Source organism: Mustelus asterias, unplaced genomic scaffold (genome assembly GCF_964213995.1).
Source record: "Mustelus asterias unplaced genomic scaffold, sMusAst1.hap1.1 HAP1_SCAFFOLD_85, whole genome shotgun sequence".
NCBI classification, from domain to species: Eukaryota; Metazoa; Chordata; class Chondrichthyes; order Carcharhiniformes; family Triakidae; genus Mustelus; species Mustelus asterias.
The window spans coordinates 1,157,809-1,169,744 of record NW_027590139.1 but is presented as its reverse complement, the minus strand read 5'-3'; the positions used below and the strand labels follow the sequence as shown (position 1 = coordinate 1,169,744).

Sequence of the window (11,936 nt, the reverse complement as noted above, 5' to 3'; positions counted from 1 at the left end):
AAGTCTCCAACTTAATCCTGCTGCATCCTCTGACGGTCCTCATCACTATCCGTAATTCAACCAACATTTGTGTCGTCCACAAACTTACCAATCAAACATTTTCCTCCAAATCATTTATATATATTACAAACAGCAAAGGTCCCAGCACTGATCCCTGAGGAACACCACTAGTCACAGCCCTCCATTCAGAAACGCATCATTTCACTGCGACCCTCTGTCTTCTCCTGGTTAAATATTTCTGAACTTCCTAACACCCTCTCACTCTGAGATCCTTGTGACATTTGACTCAAAGAACATCAGCCCACTGGAGGCAAAGTCATGTGACCAACCAGTCCAGCAGAAAGAAACCCTCTGACCCAATCCATGGATCAACTGTGAGAATGAACAAAATGCAGTCCTGGATGTAACAGAGCAGAAACAATAACAGCAGAATCCAACTCCTGGAATCACTCGTGAACTTGTTGGTGTCTCAGCAGCTGGGATGAAACTGTGAATCCCTTCCCACACTGAGAGCAGGTGAACGGCCTCTCCCCAGTGTGAACGCACTGGTGTATCCGCAGCTCTGATGACTGAATGAATCCCTTCCCACAATGAGAGCAGGTGAATGGTTTCTCCCCAGTGTGAACCCGCTGGTGTCTCTGCAAGTGGGCTGACAAAGTGAATCCTTTCCCACACTGAGAGCAGGTGAACGGCCTCTCCCCTGTGTGACGTAGCTGGTGTCTCTGCAGGTCGGCTGACTGAGTGAATTCCTGCCCACACTGAGAGCAGGTGAACGGCCTCTCTCCAGTGTGAATTCGCTGGTGTGTCCGCAGGTGCGACGACTGAGTGAATCCCTCCCCACACTGAGAGCAGGTGAATGGTCTCTCTCCAGTGTGAACTCGCTGGTGTCTCTGCAGGTGGGATGACTGAGTAAATCCCTTCCCACACTGAGAGCAGGTGAACGGTCTGTCCCCAGTGTGAACTCGCTGGTGTCTCTGCAGGTGGGCTGACCGAGTGAATACCTCCCCACACTGGGAGCATGTGAACGGCCTCTCTCCAGTGTGAACTCGCTGGTGTGTCTGCAGGCTGGATGACTGAATGAATCCCTCCCCACACTGAGAGCAGGTGAATGGTCTCTCCCCAGTGTGAACTCGCTGGTGCATCTGTAGGCTGGATAACTGATTAAATCCCTTCTTACACTGAGAGCAGATGAATGGCTTCTCCCCAGTATGGCTGCGCCGATGAATTTCCAGCTTAGATGGTGCTCCATATCCCTTCCCACAGTCCACACATTTCCATGGTTTCTCCATGGTGCAGGTGTCCTTGCCTCAGTTGCAGCCTTATCCACACACAGAACACAAGTACAGTCTCTCCCAGCTGCGAATGGTGTGATATTTATTCAGGCTGTGTTTAAAGTTCTTTAGTCAGTGCACTGGAACACTGTTGGTGTGTTGGTGCTTTTCCAGTCACAGTGATGTTTGAAATCTTTTCAAATCGACAGACTGTACAATCATTTCTCCTTCTAGATTCAAAGGCCGATGATATTTAGCTCCCAAGGAATACGACTGTCATGTCTCGACGTGACTTTTGAGATTTCTGCCCGTGATTCCTCTTTCAATATCCTGTAAAACAAGTTTTAAAAAGTAATCAGTGTCAGAACAGAATAGAAATTCAGAAGAGAAAATTCTAGTTTCTATGGAACATTCTTTCCTCTCTCATTCCCCATACCTGCTGGGGGGTAGGTACAGGGGAAATGTTAGGGGGAAGTTTTTCACACAGAGGGTGGTGGGCGAGTGGAATCGGCTGCCATCAGTGGTGGTGGAGGCAAAATCAATAGGGGTTTTTAAGAGACTCCTGGATGAGTACATGGGACTTAATAGGATGGAGGGTTACAGGTAGGCCTAAAAGGTAGGGATATGTTCGGCACAACTTGTGGGGCCGAAGGGCCTGTTTTGTGCTGTAGTTTTTCTGTGTTTCTATGTTCTAAAAGCTGTGAATCTCCATCCCACACACTCTCCCTCCATTCTCACTCTGCTGTATCTAATATTCACCCCTTCCAATTCTCCTCAAGGTGCTGATTGAGGCTGATTGACAGATCCATGCTCACTGCTTCCACTCCAGCACATAGAAATCATAAGAAATAGAAGCAACAGTTGGCCATTCAGCCCATCAAATTGCCTCAACCATTCATTGGGAATTGGCTGATCTACCTCAGCGCCATTTCCCACATTATCTCCCAGATCACCCAATGTCCTCAATATCTCAAAATTTATCAATCTCCAGCTTGAAAATTCTTGATGACTGAGGCTCCACAGTCCTCTGGGGTGCAGAATTCCAAAACGTCACCACATCCTTGAGTGAGGAAATCCCTCCTCATCTTAACTTTCTCTCCATTTTCCACCTGTTCCCCAAAGCGCTTGACTCCTTTATCAATCAAAAATCAGTCTAACTCACCCTGGAATATATTCAATGACACTCAGCCTCCACTGATCGCTGTGGAGAAGAAATCCAAAGACTCGAATAGGCAAGAGATGAATGACTGGAAATATATAATGTAGCTCCAGTACAATATTAGTCTGTTTTAAGCTCAATCTTCATCCAGAGCGAGAGGAGCAACAATGGAGGAAGCTCCATGCGGCCATGCACACAAGTCCCGGACTCTGATTGGCTGGAGGACCAGCGTCCATCCGGTCCTCCACACGTTCCCATTGGTCAATCTGCCGCATGTAGACAATAAGGGGGCGGAACCCGGGCCCACGTGGGGGTGGGCGGGGCTTTGACCGCCTGCTGCGCTGAGCTGGTGTCCAAACCGCTTCTGTAACCAGTGATATTGCTGCCAATGGGACACTGTGTGCTGGGAACGCCCCTCTGAGTCATTGTGACGGCACAATGGAGCCCTGCCTGAATCAGCCAATAGCAATCACTCTGCTCCGCGGTGACGTCTCCGGGTTCAGGCGTGCGGACCCGGGAGCCCCGCCCCCCCCCCGCCCCCCAGTCTGTACATTCCACACATTGTTAGTCCAGTCAGATAGACATATATCTGTCTGGCCGCCTGCATGGGGATTTCCAGCTCTCTGTGTCCAGGACAGGATAAACACAGTAAGAAGTTTAACAACACCAGGTTAAAGTCCAACAAGTTTATTTGGTAGCAAATGCCACTAGCTTTCGGAGTGCTGCCACTTCGTCAGGTGGAGTGGAGAAATGCTCACAAACAGGGCACAGAGACACAAACTCAATTTACAGAATAATGATTGGAATGCAGTCTTTACAGATAATCAAGTCTTAAAAGTACAATGTGAATGGAGGGAGCATTAAGCACAGGTTAAAGACAGGACAGCCAGTGAGATTCTGCAAGTCCAGACAAGCTGTGGGGGTTACAGATAGTGTGACATGAACCCAAGATCCCGGTTGAGGCCGTCCTCATGTGTGCGGAACTTGGCTATCAGTTTCTGCTCATCCAGGACAGGAAGCATGAGCATGGATATGTCTATAGAACAGGGTAAAGGTTTGCTCTGCAGAGAGCCAGCATTGAATCAGTGGCCCGAATGGCCCCATTCCAAGCCCTGATGTCTGACTGATCTAAAGAGAGAAATTTCAGCAGCTCCAGTCTCTCCAACCAACTGAACTGCCTCATCATAGAATCGTACAATGCAGAAAAGGCCCTTCAGCCCATCGAGACTGCACCGACACGCAAGAAACGCCTGACTTCCCGCCTAATCCCATTTACCCGCACCTGGCCCATAGTCTTAACTGTTCTGACTTGCCCAGTGCTGATCCAGGTACTTTTTAAGGATGCGAGGTGCCATTCTCGCAAATCTCCTCTGCATCCTCTCTAAGAACTTCACATCTTCCCTAAAGTTTGAGGCCCACATATAGAGTTCCATTCTCGAGGGATAGAATCGAACAGCAGGGAGGTTATGTTCGACTTGATTAGAAGCGCGATTATACTACACTGGGAATACTGTCAACAGTTGTGATCTCCATTTAGAATCATAGAATCCCTCCAGTGCGGAAGGAGGCATTCAGCCCAATTGAGTCTGTACTGACTCTCCAAAAGTTCATCCCAGCCAGGTCTATTCCACCCGAGCCTCGAACCCCGCATATTTGCCATAGCTAATCTACCTAACCTGCACATCGTTGGACTGTGGGTGGAAACCGGAGCACCTGCAGGGAAAATGTGCAAACTTCACACAAACAGTCACCCAAGGCCAGAATCAAACACGTCTCCCTGGATTTGTGAGGCAGCAGTGCTAACCACTGTAGAAATAAAGGCACTGGAGAAGGGGCAAAAAAAGTCACAAGAATAATCCCAGAACTGAGAGCATTTAACCCTCAGGAGAGGCTGGGGCTGCTGATTGTTACAAAGACATTATCAGTTTAAAAAAGGTTTATTTTTGATCTGTTACATTGTTCCAATTTGGCTGTACGCTGCCCAATTATAGAACCCAAATTGTCCTTTTAAAGGGTTTGAATTTGGCAGAGATATAACCATCAAGCAAAGACTCAGACACCAAATCAGTCAATTGTGTCAAAGTTTATTGATTATAAGCAACTTTTAGAAACTGATCGGGTCAAGTTTACTCATCAATGAAACTCTCCCAACTCCACACTTTCAAGTCAGTGATCGATCCAAGAGAAGTGGACGACAATGTGAAATCCTGGGGCTGACAGAGAAACAGTCACTGCCTCTGAGAAGCACGGACGGCACCTTCCTGGGGTTTCGAATAGCAGGGAACCCTTCGCTGAACCATTCCCAGGACTAACTACTCATCTTTTTTTAATTCATTTGTGAGACATGGGCATTGCTGGTGAGGCCAGCATTTATTGCCCATCCCTAGTTGCCCTTGAGAAGGTGGTGGTGAGCTGCCTCTTGAATCACTGCAGTCCATGTGCTGTGGGTTGACCCACAATGCCGTTAGGGAGGGAATACCAGGATTTGACCCAGCGACAGCGAAGGAACAGCGATGATCACTTCACTGATGATCAAGAGTAGGCTGATTGGGCGGTATTTGGCCGGGTTGGGTTTGTCCTGCTTTTTGTGTTCAGGACAATTTTCCACATTGCCGGGTAGATGCCAGTGTTGCAATTGTACTAGAAGAGCTTGGCTATGGAACCGGCAAGTTCTGGAGCACAAGTCTGGAATGTTATCAGGGCCCATTGCCTTAGCAGTATCCAGTGCCTCCAACTGTTTCTTGATATTATGTGGAGTGAATCGACTTGGCTGGAGACTGGGATCTGAGATGTTGGGGACCACTGGGACCCGCTCTTTGCTCCAATGCACCATGAATTTAGGCTTGCTATTTTTCACATGTAACTATTCATATCTGCACACTCACACCCGTATCCCAAAATCATGTCACACATTCTTGACTCTCAGATGTGCTGATGAAAAGATCAAAGTGAGTGTCTGTCTTTCTTATCTCCTGCTGTTCTGGTGCTGATATTTCATGTAGTGGCCGGACTTTCAAATGTGGATTTCTTTAAAACAAAGTTCATGGACAAGGATGTAAGTATTTCCAAGAGAAAGTGATCAACTTATTCATCCCATCTACACATTCCAGACTTTCTCAAGAATGCAGGTGGATACCAGATTGATATATTCCATTCAACCGCACCCAAGGTGAGTTATTCCAATTCCTTTATTGTCCAGGACAATATATTCACAATATCTTTAAAACAGAAATTAAACATTCCCATTTGATTTCAGGTATTAACATATTCTGTTTGTTCTTTATTGTCAATGTCAGGTTGGGGTTGTTCCCATTGGAGCAAAGGAGGTTGAGGGAAGATTTGATAGAGGTGGACAAGATTCTGACAGGTTAAATAAGGTGGACAAAGAAAAGCTGTTCCCATTAGCTGATGGGACAAGGACGAGGGGGACACAGATTTAAAGTTTTGGATCAGAGATGCAGTGAGGGGATATGAGGAAGAATATTTTGATGCAGTGAATGGTAATGACCTGGAACTCGCTGCCTATGAGGGTGGAGGAAGTGGAGACAATAAACAATTTCAAGGGAAATTGGATGGGCATTGGGGGAGGTTTCAAACAGAAATGCTGACTAAATATCTCTGAACTTCCTCACACCCTGTCACTCTGTGATCCGTGTGAAATCTGAAACCAGGTATTCGCAACAAGACTCAAAGAGCATCAGCCCACTGGAGGCAAAGTCATGAGACCGGCCAGTTCAGCAGAAAGAAACCCTCCGACCCTCCCCATTGACCAACTGTGAGAATGAACAAAATGCAGTCCTGGATGTAATTGAGAGCAGAAACAACAACAGCAGAATCCAACCCGTGTGATCACTTGTGAACTCGCTGGTGTGTCTCCAGGTTAGATAACTGAGTGAATCCCTTCCCACACTGAGAGCAGGTGAAAGGCCTCTCCCCAGTGTGAACTCGCTGGTGTGACTGCAGTGTGGATAACTGAGTGAATCCCTTCCCACACTGAGAACAGGTGAATGGCCTCTCCCCAGTGTGAACTCGCTGGTGTGTCTGCAGGTTGGATAAATCACTGAATCCCTTCCCACAGTGAGAGCAGGTGAATGGTCTCTCCCCAGTGTGACCTCGCTGGTGTGTTTGCAGGCTGGATGAATGACTGAATCCCTTCCCGCACTCAGAGCAGATGAAGGGTCTCTCCCCAGAGTGAACTCGCTGGTGTGTCAGCAAGGTGGATAACTGAGTAAATCCCTTCCCACACTGAGAGCAGGTGAATGGCTTCACCCCGGTGTGAATTAGCTGGTGTTTTTGTAGGCTGGATAACTGAGTAAATCCCTTCCCACACTGAGAGCAGGTGAATGGCCTCTCCCCAGTGTGAACTCGCTGGTGTGACTGGAGGGTGGATAAGCGAGTGAATCCTTTCCCACACCAAGAGCAGGTGAATGGCCTATCTCCTGTATGAATGCGTTGATGAGCTTGCAGCTCTGATGGGGCTCTGTATCCCTTCCCGCAGTCCACACATATCCACGGTTTTTCCATGTTTTGGGTCTCCTTGTATCCCTGCAGTTCAGACAACCCTTTGAAGCCGTGGAAACACACACAGAACACGTGTGCGGTTTCTCCCCACTATGAATGGATGTTTTTTTTACAGGCTGTGTAACTGCTGAAAGCTCTTTCCGCAGTCAGTGCACTGGAACACTCTCACTCAGGCGTATGTGTGTCTTGGTACTTTTCCATCCACACTAATGTTTAAAATCTTTTGAAGTTGACAGACCGGTCAAACATTTCTATGATATTCACGTCCCAAGGGATCGAGTGATTTTGTCCAAAATGCACATCACGTCTGAGATTTCTGTCAGTGATTTCTCCTCTTCCAATATCCTGTAAAAACAATTTAGAAAATATCTCACTGTCAGTACAGGATAGAAATTCAAAACAGACAATTCAAGTTTCTATGGAATGTGCTTTCCTTTCTCATTCCCCAAGAGCTGTAAATTCAGGCTGATTGACAGACCCATGCTCACTGCTTCCTGCCCTGGACACAGATCTGTAGAAATAGTTGCTGCTGTTGACTATTCGGCCCATCGAGCCTGCTGAACCATTCAATGAGCTCACTGACCGATTTACCTCTGCCAGATTATCCCCCATATCTCTAGATATCTTCAATGTCTAGAAATATATCAATCACCTGCTTGAGCATACTTTATGACGAAGGTTCTGGTGTAGAGAATGCCAAAACTTCACCACATCCTTAAGTGAAAAAATCCCTCATCTTAAATTTCTCTCTGTTTTCCCCATAACTCTTGACTCCCTTGTCCCCTCAATGATATATTCAATGATCTTCAGCCTTCACTGGTCCTTAAGGAAGAGAAACCCAGATAGTACAACACTCTGAGGGAAGAGATGACTGGAAATATATAAGCTAGCTAAGATTACACAGCAAGAAAAGATATTAAATATATTTTATTACAAGACAATAGATAATGTATCTGATATGGACCATATAAAAACACTAGACATATCTCTTTCTGATTTTAATTTACTGTCCCCTGAAATGTCAGCCATCTCCTGGGGAAACCAGCCATTTAGTTGTGAACATGGGGAAAGAGATCATCTTTTTAGCCAGACAAATAAATGTGTCAAGCTGAGGGAGCAAAGGATGTCAATGTCTTTAAGAGAGAGCGAGGGAGACCTGGGCCAACCTTTCCAGAGTCTGCAGCCTCCCTGGATTCACTTCCTTTCCCTTCACTTGCTGCAAGTCCCCAATTTCCCCCAGAATGAGAAAATAAATAGAAAGGGGGAGAAAATAAAGTGTTTTACTCACAGATGTTGGCCTCAAGAGGAAGTTTGAGTCTGTCTGAAGCTCAATCTTCATTCAGAGAGAGAGGATCTTTATTTAGGCAGCGAGTGGTGACCTGGAAGTTAAAAATTCAACTCCAGAATGAGAAAAGAAATAGAAAGGGGGAGAAAATAAAGTGTTTTGCTCACAGATGTTGGCCTCAAGAGGAAGTTTGAGTCTGTCTGAAGCTCAATCTTCATTCAGAGAGAGAGAAGCAGCAGCAGCTTTGCTGGGCAGGAATGGGCAGCTGAACAAGCTCATTGTCCACTTCCGCATTCAGACAATGAGGAGCTGTGATTGGCTGGAGGAGCAGAGTACGTCCGGTCCCCCAGAGTTCCCATTGGTCAATGCCCCGCAGACAGACAATGAGGGGCGGAGCCCCACGTGGGGGTGGGCGGGACTTTGCCCTCCAACCGCGCTGAGCTGTTGTCCAATGGGACAGGCTGGAAGACCCGGACAGACAATGGTCAGTGCGCCGGCTCTGTCCCGGGCCCCGCCCCGCCCCGCACATTCCACATAACGCGCATCCTCCGAAATCCACACATGCGCATTCCCCAAATTCCGCCAATGTGCACTTCCGACTCACTGCCTCTCACCGTAGCTGGCCAATGGGAAGTGTTGGAACACCGGAAGGACTCTTGGTCCTTGTGTGAATGAAGATTGAGTTTCAGACCGACTTAAACTTCCTCCTTAAAAGAGGCCAACATCTGTGAGTAAAACACTTTCTTTTCTCCCCCTTTCCAGTTCTTTTCTCATTCTGGGGGAAATTGGGGACTTGCAGCAAGTGAAGGGAAAGGAAGTGAATCCAGAGAGGCTGCAGACTCTGGAAAGGTTGGCCCAGGTCTCCCTCTCTCTTAAAGACATTGACATCCTTTGCTCCCTCAGCTTGACACATTTATTTGTCTGGCTAAAAGGATGGTCACTTTCCTAATGTTCACAATTAAAGGGTTGGTTTCCCCAGGAGATGACTGACATTTAAGGGGACAGTAAATTAATATAGGACAGAGACATGTCTAGCGTTGTTATATGATACAGATTAGATATATTATTTATGACTCTGTAATAAAATACATTTATTATTATTTATAGTCTTGTAATATAGAAATGTAGCTACATTATGTATTTTCAGTCATCTCTTTCCTCAGGCAATTGTTATTCTTGAATTTCCTTTCCACAGGGATCATTGCAGGTTGAGAATCATTTAAATATATTCCAGGATGAGTTAGACTGATTCTTGACTGAGAAGACTGTCAAGGCTTATGGGGAACATATGGGGAAATGGAGAGAAAGCTAAGATGACGAGGGATTTCCTGATTCAAGGATGTGGTGAAGCGTTGGAATTCTCTACCTTGGAGGCCTGTGGAGCCTCAGTCATCAAGAAATTTCAGGAGAGAGAGATTGGTTTCTAGATATTGAAGAAATCAAGGGAGATGGATTTAGTGTGGGGAGAATGATGCTGAGGTAGATGAGCCAATGATCTCCCGGAATGGTTTAAAAGGCATGATAGGCCAAGTGGCCAACCGCCATTCCTATTTGTTATCATTTCTGTGCTGGACAGGAAGCAGTGAGCGTGGATCTGTCAATCAGATTCAATCAGCACCTTCAGGGGAATTGGGAGGGTGAATATTAGATACAGCAGAGTGAAAATGGAGGGAGAGTGTGTGGGATGGAGATTTACAGATTTTGGGGAATGAGAGAGGAAAGAATGTTCCATAGAAACTAGAATTGTCTGTTCTGAATTTCTATCCTGTACTGACACTGATGACATTTGCAAACCTGTTTTACAGGATAATGAAAGAGGAATCACAGTCCGAAATCTCAAACGTCACGTCTAGATCTGACAGGGTCATATTCCTTGGGACCTGAATATCATCAGCCATTGAATCCAGAAGGAGAAATGATTGTCCAGTCTGTTGATTTGAAAGGATTTCAAATGTCAGTGTGACTGGAAAAGGACCAACACACTGCCACACTCGGGTGAGAGTGTTCCAGTGCATGGACTAAAGAGCTTTAACCAGTTACACAGCCTGAATAAAGATCACACCATTAACAGCGGGGAGAGACTGCACTCGTGTTGTGTGTGTGTTAACGAGGCTTCAACTGATTGTCCACCAAAGAGAGAGGCAAGGACACCTGCACCATGGAGAAACCATGGAAATGTGGGAACTGTGGGAAGAGATACAGATCCCCATCAGAACTGGAAGTTCATCGGCGCAGTCACACTGGAGAGAGGCCATTCACCTGTTCTCAGTGTGGGAAGGGATTCAGTGAAATATCCCACCTGCGGACACACCAGCGAGTTCACACTGGGGAGAGGCCGTTCACCTGCTCTCAGTGTGCGGAGGGATTCACACAATCATCCCATCTACAGTCACACCAGTGGGTTCACACTGGGGAGTGGCCATTCACCTGCTCTCAATGTGCGAAGGGATTCAGTCAGTTATCCAGCCTGCAGACACACCAGCGAGTTCACACTGGGGAGAGACCGTTCACCTGCTCTCAGTGTGGGAAGGGATTCAGTCAATTATCCAACTTGCAGACACACCAGCGAGTTCACACTGGGGAGAGGCCATTCACCTGCTCTCAGTGTGGGAAGGGATTCAGTCAATTATCCAACTTGCAGACACACCAGCGAGTTCACACTGGGGAGAGACCGTTCACCTGCTCTCAGTGTGAGAAGGAATTCACTCATTTATCCAGCCTGCAGACACACCAGCGAGTTCATACTGGGGAGAGGCCATTCAGCTGCTCTCAGTGTGGGAAGGGATTCACTCATTCAACCAGCCTGCAGACACACCAGCGAGTTCACACTGGGGAGAAGCCGTTCACCTGCCCTCAGTGTGGGGAAGGATTCACTCAATCATCCAACCTGCGGAAGCACCAGCGAGTTCATACTGGGGAGAAACCATTCACCTGCTCTCAGTGTGGGAAAGGAGTCACTCAGTTATCGAGTCTGCGGACACACCTGCGAGTTCACACTGGGGAGAGGCCATTCACCTGCTCTCAGTGTGGGAAGGGATTCAGTGATTCATCCAGCCTGCGAAGACACCAGCGAGTTCACACTGGGGAGAGGCCGTTCACCTGCTCTCAGTGTGGGAAGGGATTCACTCAGTTATCCAGTCTGCGGACACACGAGCGGATTCACACTGGGGAGAAACCGTTCGTCTGCCCTCAGTGTGGGAAGGGATTCACTGACCTATCCAACCTGTGCACACACCAGCGAGTTCACACTGGGAAGAGGCCATTCACCTGCTCTCAGTGTGGGAAGGGATTCAGAGTTTCATCCCAGCTGTTGAGACACCAACGAGTTCACGAGTGATTCCAGGGGTTGGATTCTGCTGTTATTGTTTCTGCTCTCAATTACATCCAGGACTGCATTCTGTTCATTCTCACAGTTGGTCAATGGGGAGGGTCGGAGGGTTTCTTTCTGCTGGACTGGCCGGTCTCATGACTTTGCCTCCAGTGGGCTGATGCTCTTTGAGTCTTGTTGCGAATACCTGGTTTCAAATTTCACACGGATCACAGAGTGACAGGGTGTGAGGAAGTTCAGAGATATTTAGTCAGCATTTCTGTTTGAAACCCCCCAAATGCCCATCCAATTTCCTTTGTAATTGTTTATTGTCTCCACTTCCTCCACCCTCGTAGGCAGCGAGTTCCAGGTCATTACCATTCGCTGCATCAG

At 47.2% G+C, this 11,936-nt stretch overlaps 2 protein-coding genes across 2 annotated transcripts in view; one reads left to right on the top strand and one right to left on the bottom strand.

Annotated features, from left to right (window-relative positions):
• Positions 1-446: 446 nt before the first annotated feature.
• The window catches only part of LOC144483992 (uncharacterized), a 126,425-nt gene continuing 114,935 nt past the window's right edge, over positions 447-11,936 (bottom strand). The window contains exons 9-11 of the mRNA XM_078202568.1: positions 6,320-6,890; positions 5,094-5,102; positions 447-1,149 (exon numbers count right to left, since the gene is read on the bottom strand). Coding sequence (XP_078058694.1) covers positions 447-1,149; positions 5,094-5,102; positions 6,320-6,890 — 1,283 coding nt within the window. The remainder of the gene's footprint in view (positions 1,150-5,093; positions 5,103-6,319; positions 6,891-11,936) is intronic.
• LOC144483981 (uncharacterized) lies at positions 10,218-11,573 on the top strand. The gene has a single exon (XM_078202557.1). The coding sequence runs from the start codon at positions 10,395-10,397 to the stop codon at positions 11,571-11,573; it is 1,179 nt and encodes a 392-aa protein (XP_078058683.1). The 5' UTR covers positions 10,218-10,394.